This window comes from Rhinopithecus roxellana, chromosome 4 (genome assembly GCF_007565055.1).
Source record: "Rhinopithecus roxellana isolate Shanxi Qingling chromosome 4, ASM756505v1, whole genome shotgun sequence".
In the NCBI taxonomy this organism is placed as follows: Eukaryota; Metazoa; Chordata; class Mammalia; order Primates; family Cercopithecidae; genus Rhinopithecus; species Rhinopithecus roxellana.
Window position 1 is genome coordinate 11,966,793 of NC_044552.1, and position 13,770 is coordinate 11,980,562.

General features: G+C 40.2%; 1 protein-coding gene across 2 annotated transcripts in view; it reads left to right on the top strand.

Annotated features, from left to right (window-relative positions):
• Positions 1 to 1,101: 1,101 nt before the first annotated feature.
• Positions 1,102 to 13,770, top strand: part of BLOC1S5 (biogenesis of lysosomal organelles complex 1 subunit 5) — a 55,407-nt gene continuing 42,738 nt past the window's right edge. For both annotated transcript variants that reach the window (XR_004056684.1, XM_010381695.2), the window contains exons 1-2: positions 1,102 to 1,245; positions 2,886 to 2,968. Coding sequence is in view for 1 of the 2 variants with exons in the window: in XM_010381695.2 (XP_010379997.1) it covers positions 1,134 to 1,245; positions 2,886 to 2,968 (195 nt within the window). In the remaining variant the exon portion in view is untranslated. The remainder of the gene's footprint in view (positions 1,246 to 2,885; positions 2,969 to 13,770) is intronic.

The following is a 13,770-nucleotide window of genomic DNA, read 5'->3' on the forward strand; positions in this document are numbered from 1 at the left end:
GCTATGTGTCCTCAGGAACGCTTCACCCTCCTGGCACTTTGATGAATGATTACCAACCAGTAAGCTCACCTGAGCTTCCATGTCCAGAGTACTCATTGGGGTTCCATTATGTAGGCATAGTTGATTAAATCATTGGCCACATGGCTGAACTCAGTCTCCAGCCCCCATCTGCTCCCCAGAGGTGGGCCTGTTTATGTGGCTCAAAGCCTAAGCCCTCATGGTTGGCCGGCCCCTCTGGTGTGGCCAACCTCCATTCTGAAATCATCTTGGGCCCTCCATGGGTCATCTCATTAGCATAAACGCAGATGTATTCCCAGAAGCCCAGCATGAATAACAAAGACAATTCTATCACCTGGGAAATTCCAAGGATTGAGGGTACCTCCCAGGAACCAGAGTCAAAGTCCAGTCAAATTCTTTATTATACAGCATAAGTTTACTGACTTGAATAGGCAGAGGGCGCAAGAAAAGCATTCTAGGAAACAGGTGTCTAAAAAGAAAGGCAGGAATAGTCTGCCACACTCATGGCATAGTAGGAAACAGCCCCCAACTGATTGACTTTGCTATACAGTAGTCCCTCCTTATCTGAGGTTTCACTTTCTGTGGCTTCATTACCTGCAGGACAGTACAATAAGGTATTTTGAGAGAGAGAGAGACTACATTCACATAACTTTCATTAAATTGTTCTAATTGTTCATCTCCTACTGTGCCTAATTTATAAATTAAACTTTATCATATGTATATGTAGGAAAACACATAGTATATACATGGTTCAGTACTGTATGAAGTTTCAGGAATCTACTGGGGGTCTTGGAATGTATTCTCAGTAGATATAGGTGGCAACTGCACTGGACTGCATCAGCCTTGAGCCAAATAATCAGGGCTCTGAGTTTAGCTCCAACGTTCAAGCACCTTCCTATTCCAGCAGCATCCGCCCTGAGCCAGCATGGCGGCAAGAGCTTCTGCCAGTTAACACCCTGACTACACGGCAGACGCCTTTCCGGAACCGCCCGCTGAGTAGATCAAATTTCTCCGGCGCCCTGTGATGACGCAAAAAAACCCCGAGCGCGCCTTGAAAGAGGGCGGCCAGGTTTGCGCAGGCGCAGCGCGGCCGCGGGTGGGCGGAACTGGTCGGGATGAGTGGCGGAGGGACAGAGACCCCTGTGGGTTGTGAGGCCGCCCTGGGCGGTGGCAGCAAGAAGAGGGACTCCCTGGGGACTGCAGGCTCAGCGCACCTCATTATCAAGGGTACGGAGTGTCAGGGCTATAGTCCCTGGTGGTTCCTAGCACAGCCTCACCTCCCAGGCGGCGCCCTCTGACCCGGGCCGACCCCCGGCTCACGGGCTGGCGCGCGTGCGTTTGTGCGGGTGGGGGCGTCGTGGTTGGTTCCCTTCTTTATCCCCGCTCCAAATGCGTCCCACTATAGCCAACCAGCCCAACTCCTCGTGCTTCCCCGCTTTCCTCTGCCTCAACCTGAGCTATCAGGCCCGCCCACGTCCATTCTGCAAGCTCAGGACCCCTGGGCGCAGAGCCTTTGGGCAGCCTCGTGACCGACGTATAGTGGAAAGGGCATTGGACCTGGGAGGCGGGGGGCAGTCGCTTAGGAGTTGAGTGACTTCGGGTCATTGGCTTTACGCACTCTCCTACCCGATCTGTTCCTGGTCGTGCGAGGAGTAAGTGAGATAACACTTACGAAAGCGCTCTGTAGCACCGTAAAGAACCATTCACGTTCAGAAATGTCCGTGTGTCCTGTGTGCTTTGAGCTGGGAGAAGGTTACAACCTAGATTCTCACAGAACCTGCATTAGGTTTGACTCCTAAAGCTCACAACGCTGTTTCCTGCGGGAAAGTCTTTGACAGTTGAGTTGTGTAGTTCTTTATGTATACCAGATGCTTATATACAGTGTATTCGTATTTTTTCTACTTGACATACTTAAGAAGAGATGTCCTAATAAAATTCATTAAAATAGAGAATTGGAATCTGCCCATCGTATGTCTGCAAAAATGAAAAATTTGGGGAACATTGCCAGTGAATGAACATAAATACTACATTTTCTTTAATTTCTCAAGGAATTTTGAGATTTACATTTTAAACTACATAGCTGTAACTAAGAAGAATAATAAATTGAGTCACCAAAAGACTTAAATTCAGACCTTCTTAATGACTTTTTCAGACTTATGAAAAAGAGACTTACAATGAACATTCACTATCCACCGTAATAAATAAATTACTAAAAGCCCCAATGTGTCTTGCTCTAATTGCACTCATTCCCCTCCCTCCTCTCAAGGTAGCCACCATCCAAAATTTGGTGTTTATTATTCTTGTGCATTTCTTTATAGTTTTGTGGCTTCTATCTATCTCTATCCCAAAAGGGAATATTTTGAGTATTTTTAAAGGTTTATGTAAATGGCTTTAATCCTCCTGAAACTTGCTTTTTGTATTTATTATAAAATACATATTATATTTTTTATTATATTTATGTTGATAAGTGTAACTCTGATGTATTTATTTTTATTTGGTGATTCATAGAATTCCATTATATGAGTATGGTTAAGGTGTTTCCCGTTTTTTCTTTTGATATAACACCTATGCTGTAATAAATATGTATAAATGGCCTTATTAATTTGTGCAAGAGTTTTCCAGGCTACATACCTAGGCATGAAAATGCTAGGTGTACATGTCTTCAACTTTATTAGATACTGAAAGATTGTTCTCAAAAGCAGTTGCATCAGTGCACACATCCACTGGCAGTGGATGAGATTTCCTTAGTCCATAGTCTAAACTGGATTTTAACCTTCATCTCTTGGTGGGGAAGAGAGAGAGTAAAACAAGCTAGAGATGATGCCATTTAGCATGGATTAACCCTAAATTTCATTTTATCTTTATAGATCTTGGAGAAATTCATTCAAGGCTTTTGGATCACAGACCAGTTATTCAAGGTGAAACTCGTTATTTTGTAAAAGAATTTGAAGTGAGTATTTAAACTTATTTTATAAAAGTACTTCCCTAATTGTTAGTGTGTTATTATACAGAAGAGAATTTCCCCAATTTTAAAATCTGATTTTAGTTCATGTGTTCATAAAATATACGAAGTAAAAATGATGAAGAGGTAAAAATTGTTGTTTTTAATGGCATAAATTCCATACTAAACAGCAGGAGACATAAGTTCTGGTGCCTACTCTAGGGCATTTAATATCTGTCGATCTCAGGTTTTTTAAATCTATAAAATGAGATACAGTGAAAAAAAAGTGATTTTAGAGATTGATGGGTCTGAGTTTTCCAGACTCATTTTCTGTATTTTTTTTTCCTCAACTGAGACATCACCAATCACTCAAGCAGTCAAATTAAAACTTGAGAATTATCCTTGGCTATATCCTTTCTTATAGGTTCCACATTCAGCGACCACATCTTTTAGACGTTACCTAGATGTTTACCTCATAAATGTCCATTCTTTCTGACAGGTTTGCCTGCTTTATCAACCAAGTCAAATTCAGTTTTCACCCTGCTGCCAGGGGAATCTAACATTATTTCACTTTTTAAAACCTTTGATACTATTTCTGTCAGCAGGATAAAGTCCAAGCATTGTTCTGTGACCTGGCTCCTGCTTTTCTAGCTTAACCACCCAGTCTACCTTACATACTATGTGTCAGTGACAGTGATGCACGAACATGCCATCTTGTTTCATATGACTTTGGTTTATTGTGCTTTAAGCGGTAACTTCTCAAACGACCACTGGGATGGTAAATGGTGTTACACAGACAATTTTGTGATTCTGTATAAGTTTCAGTTTTTTGCAAATGAGACTGACCAATCAGGATGTGCAAACATGCCAAAAGGAGAGAACCTTTTAGTAAACCCAGTTGGTACAGAGCACTCAAGGTAGAGGGCCAGAGCTGTTGCATTAGATAACCATTTCTGGGTGCAAAAGATGCTGTGACTCAAAAACTGTGTAATACTTTACAGGATATGTGCATTTTAGAATAATGTCTGGTACCTAGGAATTAACTAGGTACATAACCAAGTTAATTATACATGTTAAATAACATGTATGTTAACGTGTAAATATAATTGGTTTAGTTAATATGTTAATTAACGTGCATAATTGGTTCATTGTTCATTAAGCAGTAAGTTCCCACAATCTGATTATACCACATCGTCATCATTAAAAAAAATTCTTTTTTATCTTTTTGATATTTATTTATTTGTCATCATTATTTATTATTCTTATTAAGAATAAGAATAATGTGGGAGACACAGAAAATTATCCAGAGACTATTCCTTTACCGTGCTGCCTAAAGAAGATTACCAATTCCTTAGTAAGAAGAAAGTGGAGGCCAGGCGAGGTGGCTCAAGTTATCTCAGCACTTGGGGAGGCTGAGGTGGGCAGATCACTTGAGGTCAGGAGTTTGAGACCAGCCTGGCCAATGTGGCAAAAGTCCATCTTTACTAAAAAAAAATACAAAAATTAGCCGGGCATGGTGGCATGTGCCTGTAGTCCCAGCTACTCGGGAAGCTGAGGCAGGAGAATCTCTTGAACCCGGGAGGTGGAGGTTGCAGTGAGCCGAGAATGCGCCATTGTACTCCAGCCCCGGCAATGGAGCGAGACTCTGTCTCAAAAAAAAAACAAAAAAAGAAGAAAGTGGAAATTTCTATACAAACTTGCTATAAGATTTTTACGGTGTGTTGTATAAATATGTTTTTAAAATTGTATTGAGTTTCACATTTATAGAGTGTGGATTTAGTTCTTAAATGTGGGAGTTACATTTTCTTCTTTTTACTTCACTTCAGCAACCACATTATCGGCAAATCTACCTCTAAAACATATCTTAAATCTTTCTACTTACCCTTTTTGCCACTACTCCGATCCCAACCCAGCTCACCGGCAGCCCTCACCTGGCCACCTGCAGTACGCCCCAATCTGGTCTTCTTGATTTCAGTTTCATATCTGTGAAATAGCCTTTCTCCCACGGTAGCCAAATGGTCTGCAGATCCGGTTGTACCACACCCTTGCTTAGCCTTCTCTTACTATGGCTTTTCTCTACATGGACAGTGCACTCCAGCTCCTTGGCTGTTCTTAAAAATCCTAGATGAGGCCGGGCGCGGTGGCTCAAGCCTGTAATCCCAGCACTTTGGGAGGCCGAGACAGGCGGATCACGAGGTCAGGAGATTGAGACCATCCTGGCTAACACGGTGAAACCCCGTCTCTACTAAAATACAAAAAAAAATTAGCCGGGCATGGTGGCGGAAGCCTGTAGTCCCAGCTACTTGGGAGGCTGAGGCAGAATGGTGTGAACCCGGGAGGCGGAGCTTGCAGTGAGCTGAGATCTGGCCACTGCACTCCAGCCTGGGGGACAGAGAGAGCAAGACTCCATCTCAAAATAAAATAAAATAAAATTTAAAAATCCTAGATGATCTCTGACCTCTCCTTGTCTTTCAGACTTTATTGTATACAACTCTTCACTCCTTGTGTTTCAGCCACAATTCTTCCTTTCTTTTTCTTTTAACACATCACTATTGTTAAGCATCAGCAATTCTATCTTCCTAAGATGCTGCTACTTCTCATTTTTCGCAGGGCTCGTTATTTTTGGTTTAGATTGCAGGTTAAATATCACCTCCAGCCCTTTAGTCCAAGGCAGTCACCAGTATAGTCTATCATGTCACCCTAATTTACTTCTCTATATAGCACTGTATTCATTTTCTAAGTCTGTGTAATAAATTACTACAAATTTAACAGGTCAAAACAGCTTATAGTAACAGCTGATTATATAAAGTCAAACAAAATGTGTCGAGCACTTATTTTATGTGAGGCATAACATCAGGAAGTAATGATTTACCAGTGAATAGGACAGACATAGTCCCACCCTTCATTCTTACAGTGCTTTGAGGAATGGTCTTTATTATTGAAGAATGATCTCTGAAGGGCTCAAGAACATTTTATCAGCTAAGTTTGAGTTGCTTCTCTTGAAAAGTGCTTGATCCAGTCTTTTCACACAGTGACCAACACAAGAGCAATTGGTCTTCCCTCCCCCATTGGTCTTCCTCAGGATTTAGTGTAGCACAGAACCTCAGGCTCAAATGCCTTTTCTGTCTGTTATACTCTCCTCTCAGATTAGAAGGAAAAAGCTCAACGTGTTTCAGAGGCTTTAGGTTTGAATATACATCTGCATTATTTGTACTTCTTTTCTATCTTGGCTGAAACAATGATATCAGATAATTAATAAATGTGGTCTTTGCCCAAAGTGGCATGGTTAGTTAGAGAAGAGTGGCGAAGCAGAGCTGCTGGTACCTCCTGGAAGTTTCGTCTTTTCTGTACCATTTGAATATTGTTTACTTTAAGAAAAACTGGCTAGCACTTAAAGCTAAAGTTTATATGTTTAAAAAACTTAAGGTATATGGCAACAATTAGCTTTTTCTTTATAAAATTTTACTTGTAAAAGAAGGGAGTAAGTGCCACATGGTGGCAGCATTACTTAAATTATTGAAGTACTATTAGGCTATTTTTTTTTTTCATTAGTATTTAAGGGCAATTGACTGTCTTTCTCCTAGCTTTATACAAACTCTTTTCCCCTTGATTCCAGTGGACGTTATGGGCAGAGATTCATAAGGATCTCACCTTTCAGGTGGAATCCTTCCAGTGAGTATTCATGTCATAGTATCAGTGGGTAAAGGCATTGTCCTCTGTGCCACTGTCTTTCTAGCCTTGGAGGAACTGTTACGGCCTTTCTCATGTAGAAAAGAGCAGAGACTCATGGTAGTCAGTAAGTATTTAGACATGCTTGTAGAGTATATAATCCTGTATAAGTTCATTGTTTAGTTTTTAGCAAACTTTATTCATGCAATGCTTTATGGAATAGTTACTGAATACCTATGTATATCAGCATGGAATATGTTTAGTTGATAGTGACAGATAATCTGAAAAATAGTGGATTTAACAAGTGCTTAATTTTCTATCACAATATGCAGAGTTTAGAGTTAGCGTAGGGCTGGAATGGTGGCCCTATGATGTCAAGCTTTTTCTTCCAGTTTTACCTTCTGTCCCCCTGGGATGTTGCCTTTGTCCTTATGCTTACAAGTTGACTTTTTTGTTTTGTTTTGTTTTAAGACAGGGTCACACTCTGTAACCCAGCCTGGAGTGCAGTGGCAGGATCATGGCTTACTGCAGCCTCAACCTCCTGGGTTCAAGCAGTCTTCTTACTTCAGCCTCCCAAGTAGCTGGGACCACAGTAACCTATCCTCTGAATGGAGCTGCATAGCTCCCCTCTCTGTTCTCAGTTGTGTTTGTCTTTGAACTGAGAGACCATTTTCTTGTACATGTAAATTAGTCTGCCATAAGGAATGAAATAGTTTACCCTGCTCTCTCATGATTCTTCCAGATTACAATGCCATGGCTGGCCTTTCTCATAGTGACAGGGTCTCACTGTGTTGCCCGTGCTGGACTTGGACTCCTGGGCTCAATTGATCCTCCTACCCCAGTCTCCAAAAGTACTGGGATTATAAGCATGAGCCACCATGCTCAGCCTACAAGGTGGCTTTTGGACCTCCACCCATTACCTGTGCATTTCATGTAGCAAAAAGGAAGGCAGGTAGGAAATAGCTAGCAGTCTCTGTTATAGGCATGTTACCACTCCAAATGAAATTTAGATGTTGGTAATGAGAGAGAAGAGAATGGAGGCAGAGATACCTGTCATACCAGACATGTAAAAAATAAATAGGAAACAATTCCTACTTCCATGAAGTTTACCATCTAGGGAGAAGAAAGGCATGTAAACAAAGAATCGTCATGTGTAATTATTATAATAAAATAAGCACAAAAGACTTGAGACCTCAGAAGAGGAAACAACTGGAGAAACAACTTCTAAGAGAGCTCAGAGAAATTTTCATAGAGCAGGTGATGTTTGGACTGAAAGAAAAATAGGAGTTAGAAAAAGTAAAGGAAATGTTGGTTAAAATTTGAGGCAAAAAGAAAAGTATTTAACAGTGCAATAAGTATAGGAGTTGAGAGGGATTGTTTTAATTAATTCCAATGTGGGTTAAGTTGATCAAGAGAAAATTCCTCCAAAGGCAGCATAAGAATTTCACTTGACCTCCTGATTTCTTGTTTTTAGTTAGATTACTAGAGACACTGTCAGGTTAAAACATCATTTTGTCAGAGTGTCTGTTCCATATAACACGTGATAAGTATATATATACACTGTATGGTTTAAAATCTTGTGACTGAAAGAAAAACTTAAATTATATCAGTCTCTCATTTTCTCTCTAATGCTCTCAGATTACATCAGAAACCAAGCTTTATGAGTGCTGAGCTTTGCTCTGAGAATTTTCACACCAGAAGCAATATACATATATAAATAAACAAATGTTAGTTTATATTCTTCCTTGTGTGATAAGTGTGAACAGTACCCCTCAGTTAAAAATATCAGCATAAAAACAAACACATACCAGATGGTGAGTTTAAGGGAAGAGACTTTCTAATGTCTTTTTTGTGTAATAGTGTCATGGGTGTTTTTTTTTTTTTTTGAGATGGAGTTTCACTCTTGTTGCCCGGGCTGGAGTACAGTGGTGCGATTTCAACTCACTGTAACTACCTCTGCCTCCCGGATTCAAGCGATTCTCCTGCCTCAGCCTCCCAAGTAGCTGGAATTACAGGCATATGCCACTACGTCCAGCTAATTTTGTGTATTTTTTAGTAGAGAACATGGTTTCACCATGTTGGCCAGGCTGGTCTTGAACTCCTGACCTCAGGTGCTCCAACTGCCTTGGCCTCCCAAAGTACTGGGATTACAGGCGTGAGCCACCACTCTGGGCCTTTTTTGTCTTTTAAATTAATTATTAATGGGCTGTTAGACAGGTATGGCTACTAATTCACTTACTGTGTGTAAGTACCAGTTTGCCTGCTACAATAAATAACCCTTTAAATAAGTGGTTCTCCTGGTAGGTCACGGACTCCTTTAAGAGTTTTTTCCCCCAGAAAAATGCATAGAGAACATATGTCTTCAATTTGACTACAATTTCAGGAGCACCCTGGAAGCCCAAAGCCCATTTATAGGCCCTAGAGTAATCTGTCCTGTGAATGGAACTGCATAGCTCCCTTCTCTGTTCTTAGTTTTGTTTGTCTTTGAATTGAGAGATCATTTTCTTGTACATGTAAATTAGTCTGCCATAAGCAATGAAGTAGTTTCCCCTACTCTCTTGATTTTTCCGTATTACAGTGCCATCTGGAGAAGGTGGCAGTGGTGGTGGCATAGTTTTATGTTTGTTTTTTTTTTTCTCTTTGAATATGTCTAAAAACAGAGCAATTAGCATAGCAAAACCAATCTACATCTGTAATAAAACCAGGCGACAGGGTACCCGTGATACCAGTGGCCAAGTCACCAACAGCTAAAAGGCTTCTGTGGTATGAGAACTGCCAGAGGGAGTGGAAAGAATGCAGAGGGACTTGTGAGAGCGTTGAGTGCTAGACAACCTCAAAATTCCCACCAGATAGATTTGGGAAGCCTGATGGGTGTTTTAGTCTGTCGTGTGATGCTATAACAGAATACCTGGAACTGAGTAATTTATAATGAGGAGAAATGTATTTTGCTCACAGTTCTGGAGGCTGGGAAGTTATCAGAGGGGCTTCATCTGGTGAGTGCCTTCTGACTATGTCATGCACAGCCCTCATGAACTAATCACCTCTCCTTAGGCCCAGACCCCACCTCCCAACACTGTGGCATTGGGTGTTATATTTCCAGCACATAGTTTTGGGGGATACATTCAAACTGTAGCAGTGGGCCATTTGGAGAACAGCAGCAGAAACTGGGAGGGGACTTCACAGGCTCCAACTTAGGAGTAGGTGCTAGCGGGCTGTTGAAAACCCAACGGTGCTGAAGCAGTCAGGGGCTTTGGAACTCCCAAACCAAAACACCCTTTCACAATAATGTTTTACACTGTAAAAAAGCTGTAGGAAACTGAATACTTTATGAAACAAAAAAGGGAGTTCTACAACTCTGAAGTTAAAAAGGCTGTTGTGACCACCCCTCCCTTCTAAAAATAGTGGAAAACTAATTTCACTTAAAGTTGAGCAAGAGTCAAATCCCACACAATTTATTAGAGGATAAAGAACAGAATAATATTCCTCAAGGAAATAAGAAAGATTTGACCACACAAAAAATAAAACTATAACCTAGTATTTTATTTTATATACTTTTTGAGACAGTCTTACTCATCTCCCAGGCTGGAATGCAGTGGTGTGATCTCGGCTCACTACAATCTCCACCTTCCAGGTTCCAGTGATTCTCCTGCTTCAGCCTCCCGAGTAGCTGGGATTACAGGCACCCGCCACCACACCTGGCTGATTTTTGTATTTTTTAATAGAGACAGGGTTTTACCATGTTGGCCAGGCTGGTCTCAAACTCAGTGACCTCAGGTGATCCACCCGCCTCGGCTTCCCAAAGTGCTGGGATTACAAGCGTGAGCCACCCAGCCAAACCTGGTATTTTAAGATGAGCTCTGGGAGCATAAGAAAATTGTAGAAGCAAGGAAAGAACAATATACCTCATAAAAGGAAAAATTCAGAAATGATCAGGTAAAATAATTAGCAAAAATAAAAGGTAAGGTGAAAGAATTCAGGAAAAAGAAATTTAAAAACATGTCATAAATGAAAACTAAACTAAAAGGAACATGAGTGAATAAACAACTGAAGAGTCCTTAAGTGAAGTTGAAAATTGAAATGAAAAATTGAAATATGTGTGATAATGAGGCACTAGAAAAGAAAACCAAAGCAATGTAATAGAGCAAATATAAAATATAAATATAAAAACTAGGAGTCAAAAAAACTTTCTTGAAGTACAATACTACTAAAATTATATTGAAGGGCACACTACATTCAGGGAAAATTAACCCAGAGCAGACAACACTAAGATAATTAACAATAAATCTATTAGACTTAATAGAAAAAAGTCCTTCGGGCATCCAGACAAAATAGCTAAGTCCTTTATAAGGGCAAGAAAATGCAGTTGTTAACAGATGTATCTGTCTCATGCCAGAAGACAACGGAATAACAGCCAGGGGTTTTATATCCAGCCAAACTGACCCGCAGGTACAGGAACCACACACTATTAGATCACGCAAGGACTCTGGGATGATTGTTCCCATGAGCCTTTCCTAAGGAATCTGTTATACAACAGAATGAATTTCAGCTAACCAAAATGATTAGAGAGACTTCTACCTAACAACAGTGGGTAAGCATTCAATATATATTCACTTTCAGAATTAAGACTAAACCAGTTAAAGGCAGACAGTGTAATATCCAGTGACTCTGTGTTCTGACAGTGAAGATGTAGTGTAACAGAAAATAGAAGGAAATGGTGAGCGTCTGTGAAAAGTAGGATTTCCTTACCGATTGCCTTGTAAATATTAACTGAAAGTAAAAGGATGCTGTTTCAAATTGGATCCCAAAAAGGAGGGAAAAACTGGGAAAAGAGAAGATTAACACCTAATATTAATATTGCTAATAAGTAGGGAACCAATAAACAGTCACCAAAAAAGTGAAGGTGTTATATACAAAGTTATATAAAGTATAGGTTGGGTGTCCCTAATCAAAAATTCCAAAATCCAAAATGTTCCAATAAGCATTTTCTTTGAGCATCATGTTAGCATTCAAAAAGTTTTGGATTTTGGAGCATTTCAGATTTTGGATTTTCGAGTTAGGGATCCTTCATCTGTGTTAGTATAAACATAACCATGAGAACAAGAACACCAACTTTTCTAAATAACGAAAAGATGCACCAAAAAGAGAAAACAAAGATCACATAAAGATTTTATATATATATTATGTATGTGTGTATGAATTTGACTCATGAAATAAGAAAAGTCTGTATCATGTTTCTGTTTAAGGAAGGTAATTTAAAAATGTGTACAATATTATTGGTATATTTCAGAAATATTGTGGGTTTGGTTACAGGCCTCTGCAATGAAGTGAATATTGTAATAAAGCAAGTTAAAATTACTTGGGTAACCAATTAATAGAAAAGTATGTTTATACTGTAGTCTTTTAAGTTTACAGTAGCATTATGTCTAAAAAACAATGTACATACCTTAATTTAAAAATACTTCCTTGTTAAGGCTGCTAATAATCTGAGCTTTCAGCAAGTCATAATCTTTTTGCTAGTGGAGAACGTTGCTAGCAGCGACGTTAATGGCTGCTGACTGATCAGGGTGGTGGTTGCTGAAGGTTGGGGTGACTGTGGCAATTTCTTAAAATAAAATAACGATCAAGTTCCCATATCAATTGACTCTTCCTTCTACAAAGATTTCTCTGTAGCATAAAATGCTGCTTGGTAGTGTTTTACCCACAGTCGAAGTTTTTTCCAAATTTCAGTCGTCTCAAACCCTGCTGCTGCTTTATTAACTAAGTCTATATAATATTCTAAAACTTTTGTTGTCATCTCAATAGTGTTCACAGCGTTTTCAACACGTCTTTCTAAGTGTAATCATTTCTAGCTTTTGATTAAAGTGAGAGTTGTGCGACTCTTCTTTACTTGAACATGTAGAGGCCATTGTAGGGTTATTAATTGACCTGATTTCACCAGGAGTAGATTCCATCTCAAGAAACTGCGTTCTTTGCTTATCCATAAGAAGCAGCTCCTCATCTGTTCGAGTTTTATTATGAGATGCAGCAATTCAGTCACATCTTCAGGCTCTACTTCTTTTTTTTTTTTTTTGAGATGGAGTCTCGCTGTGTTGCCCAGGCTGGAGTGCAGTGGCGCAATCTCGGCTCACTGCAAGCTCCGCCTCCTGGGCTCACACCATTCTCCTGCCTCAGCCTCCTGAGTAGCTGGGACTACAGGCGCCTGCCACCTCGCCCGGCTAATTTTTTGTATTTTTTTAGTAGAGACGGGGTTTCACCGTGTTAGCCAGGATGGTCTCGGTCTCCTGGCCTCGTGATCTGCCAGCCTCAGCCTCCCAAAGGGCTGGGATTACAGGCATGAGCCACTGCACCTGGCCTTCAGGCTCCACTTCTTATTCTGATTGTTTTGCTTTTTCCACCCCATCTGTAACAGCTTACTCAGCTGAAGCCTAGAACTCCTCAAAATCACCCATGATGGTTGGAATCAACTTCTTCCAAACTCCTGTTAATGTTGATACTTCGACCTCTTCCCATGAATCATTAATGTTCTTAATGGCATCTAGAATGGTGAATCCTTTCCAGAAGATCTTCAATTTACTTTACCCAGATCCGTCAGTGAAATCACTGTCTATGGCAGCCATTAAGAAATTTATTTCTTAAGTAATAAGTCTTGAAAGTCAAAGTGATTTCTTAATCCATGGGCTGTAGAATGGATGTTGTATCAGCAGACATGAAAACAACATTCATCTTCTTGTGTATCTCCATCAGACCTCCAGGGTAACCAGGTGTATTGTCATTGAGCAGTACTATTTTGAGAGGAGTCTTTTTTTCTGAGCAGTAGGTTTCAATAGTGGACTTCAGTAAACCATACTGTAAACAGATGTGCTGTCATCCAGGCTTTGTTCTTCCTTTTATAAAGCACAGGCAGAGTAGATTTAGCATAATTCTTTAGGACTCTAGGATTTTTGGAATGGTACATGAGCACTGGCTTCAACTTCAGGTCACCAGCTGCATTAACCCCTAACGAGAGTTAGCTTGTCCTTTGAAGCTCTGAAGCCAGGCATTGACTTCTCTCTAGCTATGAAAGTCCTAGATGGCGTTTGTGCTAGTAGCAGGCTGTTTCATATACATTAAAAGTCTGTTGTTTAGTGTAGCCGCCTTCACCA